At 44.7% G+C, this 15,681-nt stretch overlaps 1 protein-coding gene across 2 annotated transcripts in view; it reads right to left on the reverse strand.

Moving 5' to 3' along the window:
* The window catches only part of sec22c (SEC22 homolog C, vesicle trafficking protein), a 94,414-nt gene that overhangs the window by 21,847 nt on the left and 56,886 nt on the right, over positions 1-15,681 (reverse strand). The window contains exon 7 of one of the 2 annotated variants that reach the window (XM_085987421.1): positions 1,895-9,970. The exons of the other annotated variant lie outside the window; for it this stretch is intronic. Coding sequence (XP_085843547.1) covers positions 9,770-9,970 — 201 coding nt within the window. The 3' untranslated portion in view covers positions 1,895-9,769. Of the gene's footprint in view, positions 1-1,894; positions 9,971-15,681 lie in introns of those variants that run through there. 2 annotated transcript variants of the gene reach the window in all.

A 15,681-nucleotide genomic window follows, 5' to 3' on the forward strand; every position in this document is an offset into this window, starting at 1 on the left:
GCTCTAATCAAAGTCACAAATGACCTCTTCTGTGACTGTGCTGCATTCTCACTCCTCTTCCTCTCTGCAGCCTTTGACCCGGTCGACCACATCACCCTCCTCCAACACCTCTCTTCCATTGTCCAGCTCAGCGGGACTGCCCCGGCCTGGTTCCACTCTTACCTATCCAATTGTAGCCACCACACCTCCCCTTTCCGTCTCCACACCACTACCTCGGGAATCCACCAAGGGGTTTTCCTTGCCCCTCCTCCTCCTCATCCAGATGCTGCTGCTCGGCAATATCATCCGCAGACATGGCTTCAGCTTCCACGCTTAGGCTGACAACGCCCAGCCGTACCTCTCCTGACTCCTCCACTGCCTCCGTGTTGGGAGACTGCTTGGATGAGTCGCAATTTCCTCCAGTTAAACTTCGGGAAGGACAAAGCCATTATCTTCGGCCCCCGTCACAAAACTCCGTACTCTTGCGATTAATCCCCTCTTCAGTTTCTCAGTCTGATCCAGACTATTCACATGCGAGCAACCTACTCGACGCCAAGCTGAGCTACCAATCCCATATCCACTTCATCATAAGTACCACCTCTGTAATATCGCCCAGCTCTACCCGGCCTCAGCCCATCAGCTGCTGAAATTTTCATTCATGCCATTTGACACGTCCAGACTCGGCTATTCCAATGCTCTTCCAGCCGGCCTCCTACCCTCCCTGCTCTGTAAACTTGAGTTCATCCAAAATTCTGCTGCCTGTATCCTATCCTGCACCAAGTCCCACTCACCCCTCACTCCTGTGCTTGCCAACCAAATTCGTTCCTGGTCCCTCAACCCCTTCAATTTAAAATTCTCATGATGTTTAAATTTCCTACATGGTCTTGCCTCCCCTGATCTCTGCAACCACCTCCAGTTCTAGAAGCCCATCCTCCACCTCGAAAGCTCCATTGCTCTGACTCTGTCCTGTGGGGAATTTTCCCCACATCTCCCCATCAGTGGCAGCTAAGACTTCAGCCGCCTCAGGCATCTCATTCTGGAATTCCCTCTCTAAGCACCATCACCTCCTTTAAGGCTCTCCTTAAAACGCGCATCTTTGACATAGCTTTTCTCCTCCTTTGGTTCAGCGCCCACTTTTGTCTGACAGTACCTGTGAGTCGTCTCGTAGGCACAGAGTAGAATGGGCCTATACTCTCTGGAGTTTAGAAGAATGATGTGCGATGTCATTGAAACATACAAGATTCTCAGAGGCCGTGCAAGGGTAGATGCTGAGAGGTTGTTTCCCCTGGCTGGGGAGTCTAGAACTAGGGGGCATAGTCTCAGAATAAAGGGGTCGGCCATTTAGGGCTGAGATGAGGAGAAATTTCTTCACTCGGGGGGTTGTGAAGCTTTGGCCTTCTCTACCCCAGCGGTCTGTGGCGGCTCAGTCGATAAGTATATTCAAGGCTGAGATACAGATTTTTTGAACACTAAGGGAAATCAAGGGATATGGGGACCGGGTGGGAAAGTGGAGTTGAGGTGGATGATCAGCCATGATCTTAATGAATGATGGAGCAGGCTCAAGGGGCCATAGGGCCAACTCCTGCTCCTATTATGTTCTGATGACCAATGTTCCCGTATAGCGGCCGCACAGCTCAATGGAAAAACCACACGTGGGGAATTCGAAGGTGTTATATAAACACAAATTATGTACAAAAAAGCCCAGCATCTGCAAAAAAACGAATACTGGAAAAGACTGATTCCCGACAGTGGTGAATGTGCCGGCAATTGGAAGGTTGAGCAATGACACAGCACCACTGCATTCACTATTGTCTGCTTATTCACACTTGCAATAAAGTTATGCTTTTCCTTTCAAGCTTCAATCGAGATGCCGGTTGTTCTTGTGCGTACAATTGGGCACTGGGTTTAAAATAAGTATGTTTGCAGAATAGATCTTTATTTTTCAGTAATTTCCTTGACAATACATAAAGAAATTTAGTTTGACATGCAATGAAAATGAGACCGATGAGGAAAAAAAGCATATAAAATATCAACAGACTTTTCCCTTTAGTTATTGTAGGACTGTGCAAAAAAAACATTTTAAAAAGGTGCACCTTTTCACTCGAGGATAAAGTTTATAAATATGCTTCGTAACAGTATGTGGGTTTTCATTGGCCCATCCTGCCTGCCTCGTTCTATGCCGTAAGATTCGACGAGTACCTCCCACTGCCACATAAATACATCGACATTTTTTAAAAAAGATTAGAGGATTTTTGATTCTACCAAACCCCCTCCTTGCTCTCTAAATTTGGGCAGCTGTCCCACATTTTGCTCATTTACTGTACGGGTTGTCGTTGCACACATCGAGACTGGTGCCTGCCTACAATGATGTGGGGCTAGCAAATTCAAGTTATACTGCTATCTTTGCACACCGCCCCCAGACAAAATGGAGCACTGCGCACACAAGTTCATGATTCTGCTCGATGGCACCCAGAAGCTAGTTCCATTTTAATGTTAAAAGAAGCCAGTGGGACAGGTGGCTTACACTGTAATGGTGAAAAGTGGCATTTGAAAACTTGTCAGGTTGTCTAATGGACTGCCCATTTTTTTTGCACCCCCCTTTTCAAAACTTTACATGGCAAGGACTACAGTTATACCACAGCTGATGTGATGCTGAAGCGGTGCGAGACAAACTCACCGGGTAAACTCACGACTCGTTTTGTCTAAATTCAAGTTGGGCAACTTTGCTCAATAATTGCACTGCAGAAGTTTGTGTCGATGCAAAGCTTCCTCTCGCGTCACCTAAACAGACGAGTTATCAACACATGGTGCAATACTGCTGCAGTTTTATATTCAGACGTTGGAACACAAACTAGTGTCAACGGGTTTCTTCATCCCTCAGCGTCATTGGCGTACGGCTTGTAATCTACAATCGCCGACACTGTGCGCTATTTACACACGATGGACTCTGCAGGCCAGGGAGCCTTCCAAAAGGCCCGCGTCAGACAACACGCAAAACAAGAGCTGGTCGCGGATAAATTACTCTGGCTATGATTTTTTTAAAAGCCTCTTCTACTGCGATCAGACAGAAAAAAAACTGATCAAAGCAGAATGTTTTAATAAGTTTTAAAAAAGCTCCCGAGTCTATGAGCTCCCGTGTTATAATGATAAAGAGAAAGCTGTCTTTTGAAGCCTGCAGTGCTAGCCTTGATGTTGTAAGAATATGGATAACACCATAGGAACAGCAGTAGCCCATTAAGCCCCTCAGGCCTAATCTACTATTCAATTATTTCATAGCTGATCTGTACATCCCCACTTACCCTCAACTGATCCATAGTCCCCTCCCTACCAAAGCTTCTAAACTCAAGGGAATCTGGTAACCTCAAACTACGCAACGTTATAAACATATCTACTAGCTTAAGTAACATACCGACTACTCCAGTCCGTCACTGGTTGAGAGGTATTCTGCCCATCAGTACGAACTAGGCCTAAATTCACTCAAAACACACAAACATGCCTCAGAGATTGTGAAGGGATTGAGGGATATGGCAAAATGGTGGGTAGATGTGGCTGATCCACAAAAAGAGAAACATGTTGGCATTTTCCTATTCTATGTGGCTGATCCACAAAAAGAGAAACATGTTGGCATTTTCCTATTCTTTAAAAATTCTTCTGCCCTCAAACATTGCCAGGGGGTTGGAGTACAAGAGTAAGGAAGTCTTGCTACAATTGTACAGGGCTCTGGTGAGACCACACCTGGAGTACTGGGCAGAGTCCTTGCCCTAGAGGTAGTGCAACAAATGTTCACTAGACTGGTTCCTGGGATGAGGGGATTGCCGTAGGAGAGATCGAGTAGATTGGGCCTATACTCTCTGGAGTTTAGAAGAATGAGAGGTGATCTCATTGAAACATACAAGAGTCTGAGGGGGATTGACAGGGTAGATGCTGAGAGTCTGGAACTAGGGGGGCATAGTCTCAGGATAAGGGGTTGGTGATTCATGACTGAGATAAGGAGAAATTTCTTCAGAGGGTTGTGAATTTTTGTCATTCTCTACCCCAAAGGGCTGTGAATGCTGAATCGCTTAGTATATTCAAGGCTGAGACAGATAGATTTTTGGACTCACGGGGAATCAAGGGATATGGGGATCGGGCGAGAAAGTGGAGTTGAGGTCAAAGATCAACTATGATCTTATTGAATGGCGGAGCATCTTGTGAATACAGGCGGAGTCACAAGACAGACAAAAACCATGCGGGCCTGCTATCATTTCTAACCACAGCAAGTGAGCCCACTGGCTAAGATTAACCTCAACCACACTGCAGGGCTGTTGCTGGATCGGTGCAGATTCTCCTGCCGGATCCGCCCATACCACATTTCCCTGAAAATAATTACAAACATGCTGGAAGTACCTTTGATATTGATGAAAAAGGCAGACAATTGGGGCCAATTTTGACTTTGGGCGATACTGTAAAGCAGACGATTATCGATCCAGCTGCCCGTTATACACCTCTCCCTGTTTTCACTGATCTAATTGAATGGCGGAACAAGCTCGAGGGGGTGAATGGCCGACTCCTTTTCCTATCTCTCCAATGGAAGAGGCGTATAAATCGATATTCGCCCGCTTTACACGATCACCCAAAGTCAAAATGAACCCCCTTTAATGTCCTCCCACAGACAACAATCCCACGCAGTGAACCTCTGCCACTTGAGCAGCTTCCCATCACCAGAGGTCTTCACTCCAGAGTTGCCAAGTTAGCGGCTTGAAGACAGACTGCACGACAAAGTTCCAAAAGTAATTTCCCACCCACCGCAAAATAGCAAGTTCTCGGTCTCTTATTTTTTTTCTTTACAAAACGTGGTGTTTAAGACAAGCCAACAAACATAACTAGGCTCCCCTCATTATAAAGTGTTTTGCTTACTGTAGTCACTGATGTGCAATATCTTCCACACATATTTAGGATTTTGGTGCCGTTTTTCCTATTAAAATCGAGTCAATATAACTTCACACTGATAAATAATATTTTAAAATCTTATAAGCCAAGTGTTTATAACAAAGGATTAGAGCAAACACAACAGGGCTACACCTATCCCTATGCACAGTATTAAACACGCACGTCATCGGTAATGAGGCTGACAAACATTCCCAGCACAATCATTTCACAGACTTATTTTTAAAGTCAGTGCACAGAAAGTGTGCATTGAGGTCTGGTGTCCCGAATATTACCCTGCAGCCACCGTACACAATTTAACAATGATCCATGTAGGTTTTGAATCCCACTTGAAATCCTTCTCGTATGACGCTTCGCTACCCCAACCCCCCACAAATAATTATTTATCCCTGTAAAACTCCAGATGGCACAGCCAGGAAGAGGTATGGTCCAGCTCAGATCTCTTTGCCCAGGTACTCTGGGTGTAAACCGCTGGACATAGAAACACGGGTAGGCCACTGGCTCAACAAGTCTGATCTGCTATGCTGTTTTACTTCTAGACAGGTCCCTCTTAGTACCTGCCCTTTCTCCATACTCAATACTTTTTTTCCCCCCACCTAGGTAACTACCTCCTTTTTAAGCACCACAATCAAGTTTGCACCTATGGACCCTTGGGTCAGTACATTCCACAACTCTTTAGTGTGAGGGCATTTTTCTTGATTCACTGTTAACCGGCTTAGTCCAATTTCTAAGATTATGTCCCCTTGTTCTGGTCAGGTTGGCAGACCCATGTCACCCTGAATATGAGCAACAGAACTCCTCCCCACTGTCAACAGAAATGGGCACAAATGGCAATGAACTGGAACTTCCGCTCGTGCTTGGCAGTCAGCTTACCACTACTTCTAGTTTATTTTGAAGATGTTTAACAGAGTTGGGTCTGATCAGATTTTTTTTTGTCCCCTATCGAAAAACCAAGAGCCAAGGTTCATCGTGAAGACAGTGAGACGGAAGAGGAGAAGATGCGACACCAAACGGATTTTAAAGCCTGCAAGAGGAAAGGTAGACCGAGGGAGGAAAGGGATTCCCAGTTGTGAGGTCCTGGGAAAGAATGAGTTGGGGAGGAGATAGGGAAATTAAAAGATGCGACATCTCTTTTAGGGAGAGGGTATATGGCATACTGAGGGGGAATAGAATACCGTTGGGAGTATTGCCAGGTTGCTCAGACAGCTCCTTGGTCATCCATTTTGGGAAATTTGCTGTCCATCGGGGTGGTCAGGTGGGAAGGCGAGCACTTTTTTGGCGCTAGTCCCACATTGAAAAAGTCAGCCCTGCAGTGTGAACTTGAAGTGACAGCCAAGACACAAGGCACGAGCTGAGTTTTCAGACAGGGCTGCTTCCGAAAACTTCCTTCAAGGCAATAATGCCTCTTATGAAGCCTGTACTGATGCAGACTGAATAAAATTGTACGAGAATGGAATAGACTATAATCATTTTTGTAATTAAGTCTAGTTGTACAATGAAATGCTGACTTTTCACAAAAAGATTTTTTTTTGTTAAATTTGTATTAGAATGATATTAATGCTTTTGGGGGGGGGGGGGAGAAAAAAAGCATCGGTTGTCTAGACATTTAATAGGGATCAATCAATATGGTTTTGTAGGTTCATTAAATATTGTGCACCTTGGATCCCAGTACTAGATTTGAGTGGAAGTCCATTCAGTTGGGCCTCAGCCCACCATTTTCAGACATCAACTAAATCTTTAGGCTTCTTAGTGCAGAATTAAAGTTGTCACTACGTTAACGCACAGATCACGAAAACAACTGTTTTTGCCCCAAAATGCAAGCAACTCCTGCTAAAGGTCGGCGAAGTTAGGACAGCAAAGACATCACACGTAGTACCACACTTACACAAAATTGTTAGCCAAGACATTACATTTGAAGTAGAATTTTTAAAATGCATATAAAAACTTTTTTTTTAAAACCATAATAGTGCATGCTTAATCTGTAAAAAAAAACAAACACCCAGTCAATCGACATTTCGTGCATTGAAACTGGAATAAGTAAGATTAATGATCCGACGATTTAACTTCAAGATAATTCTGGACATATATCGCTGCTCCTTCATTGTTGCTGGGTCACAAACCTGGAATGCCCTACCTATCAGCATTGTGGCAACACCTTCACCACATGGACTGCAGCAGTTCAAAAAGGTGGCCCACCACCTTCGCAAGGGCAACCAGGGATGGCCAACAAATGCCGGCCTTGCCAGAATGAAAATAAATAAATAATTCTCGTAGCACAGGCCGTGCTTCCACCTGAAGTCTTCCCTTTCGCTACCGGCAACAGCAGCTCGTTGCCGATTCAACGCGACGTTCCCTCCACAGCGACCACTGCCCACTGTAGTGGCAGGGCCACAAGGTGGTCAAGGGGTTGGCATTGCCTGTGTCAGCAGATCCAGAGCAGTACCATAAAAGTGGCTTAATAGTGACAATGTCCTATTGACGGCAGATGATTAATGTGAAGCAGCTGCCATTTCTTTCAGCCTATGGGCAGGCTGAATGGTCTTCAGCCCGTGCAGGTCAGCTGATACCATTTTTACCATCACTGTCTTATAGGGGGTCTAACCCCAAGCAGCTAGGAAGGTGCGCAGCCAGAGGAAAAGTCGCAATCTTTACTTTCAAACTAGGCACATACAAAGTTGTGCACGTGCAGTTGTTTTTACGTTGCCACCCAGTGCCGTAAAATCCACCCTGTAACACAAGTAAGGCAGATTTACCAAGTAGCGGGATCTGTGACTTAATCGTAGGCAGGAGATTCCCACCCCACTGACAAGCACAATACAAAAGGACGAGTCATTGTTCGAGTGCTTAAAAAGTCTTCTAATTCACCAATTCCCTTCCCTCCCAAAGAATATTAGCTTCCTTTCAAAACTTGCTTCACATGTGCTGTGTGACATCTCGTGCACAATATGACCTGCAATCAATTGCAAAAGTTGGGCTGCCAAATTTACCCTGTGCCTTTTGGGAGCCACTGATTACAATGGGTCGCACCGCATCACCTTGACCGTATCAAAATGGAAGGGTAGCATTCACTTTATGGATTTGGGAAGACTATGCTTGGCTGAACACTGGCATACCACAATGATAAGGAGAGAACAGAGGGCGTAGGAAGGTGGCAACGTAAGGAAGGGTAAACATTTGGTTGCCGCTGATTCTTGCCTGGGACAGTGTGGGTTTAGCTGGAACATTGGAAAGATAGTAGCCCGGACTCTAGTTCCTTAAAGCAGAGCCCCGATCCCCACTGGCAAACAAGAAGAAATAAGTGACTGAATGATGGCACGGTCAACATCGTTAAAGTATTTACAGCACTTGAAAAATGAATCTAGCGGTGAAACAGTAAAGAAAAAGTAACTTCTCTTTGAAACAAAGATCGAGGGGGTATTTTTGGCACATTCCTGAAAATTGCATACCAAAGAAAAGTTGGATTTAAATCATTTTGATGTGCTTGTTGAAGTAGGAAGGTGAGTAAGTAGTTTGGCTAGAAACGCAGCCTCAAATTATCATCTCCTGATGTCCCATTAATAAATGACAATCTATTTTTTTTTTTAAAGTCATGATCACACACCCCAACAGGTAAAACTGGGCTTTTTCCCTCGTCTTCTTAAAAACCTTGGGCCAGTTTTTGTGCTCATCAAGGGAAGCGATGTCTAACCTAGAGACCTATACAGCTGTCTCGGTATCGAGCAGTTCCAGGCCAGGTACAACACAACCTAATGCAGCGACAAGCTCCCTCTTTTCTGCCTCAACCCACTTCCTCCTGCAGGAAAGGAGATCCCTCCATCTCGCCAAACACGTAAACCTATCACTAAAATTTTCAGGTTCTTTATGGCCTCTCCAAATCGAGATTGCCAATCCCAATCTAACATGCCAAGTTATGCACGGGTTTGGTGCGGTGGATGGAGTTGAAAGTAGCCAAAACTCATTTCACTCAAAACCCTTGCAGGTGACAGAGAAAGGAGATTGTCCTCCCATCTGTTGCCAATGAATATAAACCCTGGACGTAGCATCCAAGGTAAAAGGAGTGAAAGACCTCAGCACCCAATCTCCTGCGCAAGGGCTTTCTATCTAACATGTAGACTACCACATGTCAAACTCACCTTTGTGTGTTATGTAAAGTCATCTCTCGCTCATCAGTACCCTTATAACTGTAATCAAAACTTGTGCCTGCACACACGTCCCGTCAACTTTTTTTTCCCCATTACAAATTGCTCCGCCCACATTTAGAATGGAACCTGTCCGTGTAAACGGGTCACCCTGTAATTACACCCTCCCCACAGTGGCGGCGCTGCAGCACCAGCACTGGCGAGAGTGTTTAATTACAGCGAGACAAACTGACACAGGCAGTTGCCATTATAAATGTGGACGCAGCAATTTATAGTGGAAATATAAATAAGGGCAGAATGTCTGACCTTAAAATAAGGATTGAATACATCTGCGCTTCAAACCTGCTTCCCTTGAAGACTACACTTGGTGTCGACTCCCCCTGTGCAGCACCACGGGACATCGATCCAGTGGTTTCTATGATTTTACTATACCACAATAAACTTCTGGACGAGTGTTCAGTATTTGGAAGGGAACACACTGTAAATGAGTGATCACCTTGCTCTTTTCCCAAGGAAAATTCCATTTCTCTTTCGATGGGACTTACATTTTGGGAAAGGGGGCCATTTTACATTCCCTTTCTGAAGTCTTAAGGGTTTCATTTCAAGTCCAAGCAGTAATTGTGGCGATGACATTATTAAACACATTGAAGGCACGTTTGAGAACGCTCGCTCGCTGATCCTTTCCATCAGTGGGGATGATCGACGGTCCCGGGTGCTCTCGGGTATCAGACTCCGCAGTCGGGCAGTCTCTCGGTGAGTTTCCTCGACAATATCTGATGCGTGGACAGAGAGGCCACTCCTAAGTGGAAGAGGATCTGCCAAACGTTCCTCAGCCCAAATAAATAAAAATTGCATATACAAATGAGAACAAACGCTCCGGGTGCCTTGATCATCCTGGCCGACATGTAGAAGAGGTACAGGTAACACTGGAAAAGGAATAGATTCAACCATTAAAAAAAGCACTGCACACACCACTGTTTGGCTCAATCAATAAAAACCATGCTTTATTCATACAAGTCAGCTGAAGTGTTGTTCAAATAGTAGCCATCACAGAGACTGAGAGAGAGGGTAAGCACAAATCGAAGTGTGTTTAATGTGTTACTTTACTCAGTAATCCTTTGCAGGCTTAAACTGACATAGGAACAGAAGCAGGCCATTCAACCCCTCAAGCCTGTTACATAGAAGATAGGATAGGAGCAGGAGTAGGCCATTCAGCCCCTCGAGCCTGCTCCGCCATTCAATGAGATCATGGCTCATCATCCAAACTCAGTACCCTGTCCCTGCTTTCTCCCCATATCCCTTGATCCCTTTAGCCTTAAGAAATATATCCAACTCCTTCTTGAATATATTTAATGAATTGGCCTCAACTGCCTTCTGTGGTAGAGAATTCCACAGGTTCACCACTCTCTGGGTGAAGAAATTCCTCCTCATCTCAGTCCTAAATGGCTTACCCCTTATCCTTAGACTGTGACCCCTGGTTCTGGACTCCCCTGCCATCGGGAACAGTCTTCCTGCATCTAGTCTGTCTAGTCCTGTTAGAATTTTATAAGTTTCAATGAGATCCCCTCTCATTCTTCTAAACTCTAGCGAATATAAGCCTAATCGACCCAATCTCTCCTCATACGTCATTCCTGCCATCCCAGGTTCTGCCAGTTAATCAGATCATGGCTGATCTGTACCTCAACTCCATTTACCTGACTTTGATCCATATCCCTTGATACCCTTACCTAACAAAAATCTATCACTCTCAGTCTTGAATATTTCAATTGAACCAGTGTCCACAGCCTTTTGGGGGAAGAGAGTTCCAGATTTCCACTACCCTTTGTATGAAAAAGTACTGACTCATTTAACTCCTAAATGGCCCAGCTCTAATTTTAAGGGGTGAGATGAAGAGGGGTGGGAGGAGGCTCATAAGGGGTGGGAGGAGGAGCATAAACACCGGCATAGACCTGTTGGGCCGAATGGCCTGTCCCTGTGCTGTACACTCTACATAATTTTATGTACAACTGACACAGACACTTCATCCAGAGGAGCAGTCAGGGAAATGTGATTAGCAGCAAGAACTAGTAGCGGCACGGGTTTGACGGATTAAATAGCCCTTTTCTGTGCTGTAAAGTTTATGAGACACAGAGACAGACAAAGAGAGACAGTTACTGATTGCAGGTAAAGATGTGTACATCATAACACCACCAGGGACACCGTGAACTGTAAAACACACCCAACCAGAGATCAGGCCATCTTAGACTGAGTATTATGTAACGAGAAAGGATTAATTAACAATCTTGTTGTACGAGGCCCCTTGGGACGGCGCGATCATAATATGATAGAATTCTTCATTAAGATGGAGAATGAAGTTGTTGACTCAGAGACTAGGGTCCTGAATTTAAATAAACTAAACTACGATAGTCTGAGGCGTGCATTGGGTAGGATTGATTGGGGAATGTCACTCAAAGGGTTGATGGTGGATAGGCAATGGCAAACATTCAAAGACCGCATGGATGAACTACAGAATGTGTTCATCCCAGTTTGGCATAACAATAAAACAAAAAAGGTGACTCAACCGTGGCTAACAAGGGAAATTAGGGATAACATAAGATCCAAGGAGAGGACATATAAATTGGCCAGAAAAAGCAGTAAACCTGAGGATTGGGAGCAGTTTAGGTTTCAACAAAAGACAAAGGGATTAATTAAGAAGGGGAAAATAGAATAGGAGTGTAAGCTTTCAGGGAACATAAAAACTGACTGTAAAAGCTTTTATAGATATGTGAAGAGAAAAAGATTGGTGAAGTCAAGCGTAGGCCCCTTGCAGTCAGAATCAGGGGAATTTATAATGGGGAACAAAGAAATGGCAGACCAATTAAATATATATTTTGGTTCTGTCTTCACAAAGGAGGACACAAATAACCTCCCAGAGATGTCGGGGAGCATAGGGTCTGATGAAAGGGAGGAACTGAAATAAATCAGTATTTGTAGGGAAATGGTGTTAAGGAAATTGATGGGATTGAAGGCCGATAAATCCCCAGGGCCTGATAATCTACATCCTAGGGTACTTAAGGAAGTGGCCCTAGAAATAGTAGATGCATTGCTGATCATCCTCCAACATTCCATGGAATCTGGAACAGTACCCATGGATTGGAGGGTAGCTAATGTTACCCCACTATTCAAAAAAGGTGGTAGAGAGAAAACGGGGAACTACAGACCGGTAAGCCTGACATCGGTAGTGGGGGAAATGCTAGAGTCCATTATAAAAGATGTAATAGCAGAGCACCTGGAAAACAGTGACAGGATCGGACAAAGTCAACATGGATTTACAAAAGGTAAATCGTGCTTGACTAATCTACTGGAATTTTTTGAGGATGTAACTGGTAAAATAGATAAGGGACAACCAGTGGATGTGGTGTATTTGGACTTTCAGAAGGCTTTCGATAAGGTCCCGCATAAGAGATTAGCGTGTAAAGTTAAGGCACATGGGATTGGGGGCAAGGTACTGACTTGGATAGAGAACTGGTTGGCAGACAGAAAGCAAAGAGTTGGAATAAACGGGTCTTTTTCCGAGTGGCAGACAGTGACTAGTGGGATACCGCAGGGATCGGTCCTTGGACCCCAGCTATTCACAATATATATTAATGATCTAGACAAGGGAACTAGATGTAATATCTCCAAATTTGCAGACGACACAAGGTGAGGAGGATGCCGAGAAACTCCAGGATGATTTGGACAGGTTGGGTGATTGGGCAGAAGCAATATAACGTGGATAAATGTGAGGTTATCCACTTTGGTAGCAAAAACAGGAAAGCAGATTATTATCGGAGTGGCAATAGATTGGGAGAAGGGGAAGTGCAACGAGACCTGGGTATCCTTGTGCACCAGTCGCTGAAGGTAAGCATGCAGGTGCAGCAGGCGGTTAAGAGGGCAAATGGTATGTTGGCCTTCGTAGCGAGAGGGTTTGAGTACAGGAACAAGGATGTCTTGCTGCAGTTGTACAGGACCTTGGTGAGACCACATCTTGAGTATTGTGTGCAGTTTTGGTCGCCTTATCTGAGGAAGGAAGTTCTTGCCATGGAAGGAGTTCAGCGAAGATTCACCAGGCCGATACCTGGGATGGCAGGAATGACGTATGAGAGATTGGATCGATTGGGCTTGTACTCGCTGGAGTTTAGAAGAATGAGAAGGGATCTCATCGAAACTTATAAAATTCTAACAGGACTAGACAGACTAGATGCAGGAAGGATGTTCCTGATGGTCGGGGAGTCCAGAACCAGGGGTCGCAGTCTAAGAATAAGGGGTAATCCATTTAAGACAGAGATGAGGAGGAATTTCTTCACCCAGAGAGTGGTGAACCTGTGGAATTCTCTACCACAGAAGGCAGTAGAGGCCAATTCATTAAATATATTCAAGAAGGAGTTGAATATATTTCTCAAGGCTAAAGGGATCAAGGGGTATGGGGAGAAAGCAGGGACCGGGTACTGAATTTGGATGATCAGCCATGATCGCATTGAATGGCGGAGCAGGCTCGAGGGGCCGAATGGCCTACTCCTGCTCCTATCTTCTATGTTTCTATATAAGATAGGCATGGGGCAAATGAGGCAGGCAGCCACACTGGAGGCGAAAGGAATAAACTGTAAGGAAAGAATTTTAAAAGAAACAAATACCGAAAATATTTGAAATGGAAGCGGCTTCCAACCTGCTGTCCTTTTTACAAATTATTAACAGCACAGAAACAGGTCATTCGGTCCAACAGGTCTATGTCGGGGTTTATGCTCCGCAGGAGCCTCCTCCCATCCCTCTTCATCTCACCCCATCAGCAGAGCCTTCTATTCCTTTCTCCCTCATGTGTTTATCTAGTTTCCCCTTAAATATTCCATGCTATCCGCCTCAACTATTCCTTGTGGTAGCACGTTCCACATTCTAACCACTCTCTGGGTAAAGAAGTTTCTCCTAAATTCCTTATTGGATTTATTAATGACTACTTAAGGACACTCTGGATCAATCAAGTGAGTGCATTTTTCGAGTTTCAGAGTGGCTCGTCCTCATTGTCAATCCAGCTAATGCCACAGCACACACAAATATGTTGGCACGGGGTCTTGGGTTGGGTGGGACCTGCAACATGCAGGGAAAAAGATGTAACGCCTGTTGTACATTTAAAGGCGACGGATTTACCGGGTTTTATTATTTGGGTCCAGCCAAAGTTTGTTTTGGGGAGCCGACCTGTAAAATCGATGTTAAAAAGTGGATATTAATTTTTAAAATAATTGTGTATAATCGCAAGTGCAGATCCTGTACCTATTTACGTCATTAAAAATTTGAAGATATTCCAAGGTGAGTGATATTGTGAGCCTTGATGTACTTTTAGCAAAAGTTGTGAACCTTTCGACTTTCAGAAATTTCATCAATGAATTATTTTTCTCAAACCATTTCCATTACAAAGCCAAAGTATCTGACAGAGGTGCCTTTGGTTAGATCCACGATTTGCTGGTTTAGATGTGGCTGCATTTTGCACACTTTTCTTCCCAGGCATTCTCAAGCGACATGTTATTATCTTCCCATCTTACCGTGACATCTACTACTGCGGCTTTGGACTCCATATTAAACATTAAGTCCAGTTTCCATAGTTTGCCTTCTATGTCGATGATCCTGGGCTCCACATATGTTGTCCATCCGTACTTGGACACTTGGTCTTTAAGGTTTTCTAGGATCTTGTTGCGTCGCTGGATTCTGGCGTTTTTAAACCGCCATACACCTTCCGGAGATGTGTGCCAAGGTCTCGATCGGCAGGTTTTGATTGCATTGGTTCGGCCATATGATAGGGTGCTTCTAGTGGGATAGAGATTGCACCGTAGTAGCAGACCTTTTATAAACCTGGACTGCTTCATTCTATGAAATGAATTTGTCCAAGAATTAGATGTCCCATCATTCTGGTAGTATCTAATAACGGAGCCCTGGGCTAGGAGATTCACCCACCTCTCCAACTCCCATTCTCTCCAACTCCATATCTATTCCTGGGCTTAGTTCTTATACTGGGGGGGGGGGGGGGGGGGCACACGCGCCTCGCATCTCCATTGCAGCTTCAGGTGTGGGAGGGAGATCACTATCTTGTGTGGTAATGTTTTGTCCTTTACATAAGAATTCCTCAACTTCTGTAAGGGCCTTCAGTTTCCTTGATTTTAACAGAGTCAATGGTACTTTCTGCACAGAATTCAAAGGAGGACCTAATAACCACATCATTGGAGCCCTCAAGAGACTCGAGTTTCCTGATGATGGCAGAAGGGATCAGGATTTCTAATTTAGGTCGGCCCAGGCCTCCGTCTCTGTTGGCGGAATAAAGGATTCCATCTGTGACATCGGAGGGAAGGAAGGTGAAGTATCTTCTTTACTACCTTCTTGATCAGTCGATCAAGCGCAATTAAAGTATTTTGAGAGGCCTCAGTTAGGGTGAGGGGATAGTATAACGGAGGAATAATGAGAGTCTTTAGTATTTCGAATTTTTGGGTGGATTTTTAATTTGGACTCCTTTAGACTCACCATCCATATGCTGAGTTTATTTGCCCATCTATCCTCTGCAACTCCTGCCCATGGATTGATACGGGCTCCCAAGTACCTCTCGGTCTCCCCGGGGTTGGGGGGGATATAGCACACG

Source organism: Somniosus microcephalus, chromosome 5, assembly GCF_052327205.1.
Source record: "Somniosus microcephalus isolate GS21.2 chromosome 5, FLI_Smic_1.0, whole genome shotgun sequence".
Lineage (NCBI taxonomy): Eukaryota > Metazoa > Chordata > Chondrichthyes > Squaliformes > Somniosidae > Somniosus > Somniosus microcephalus.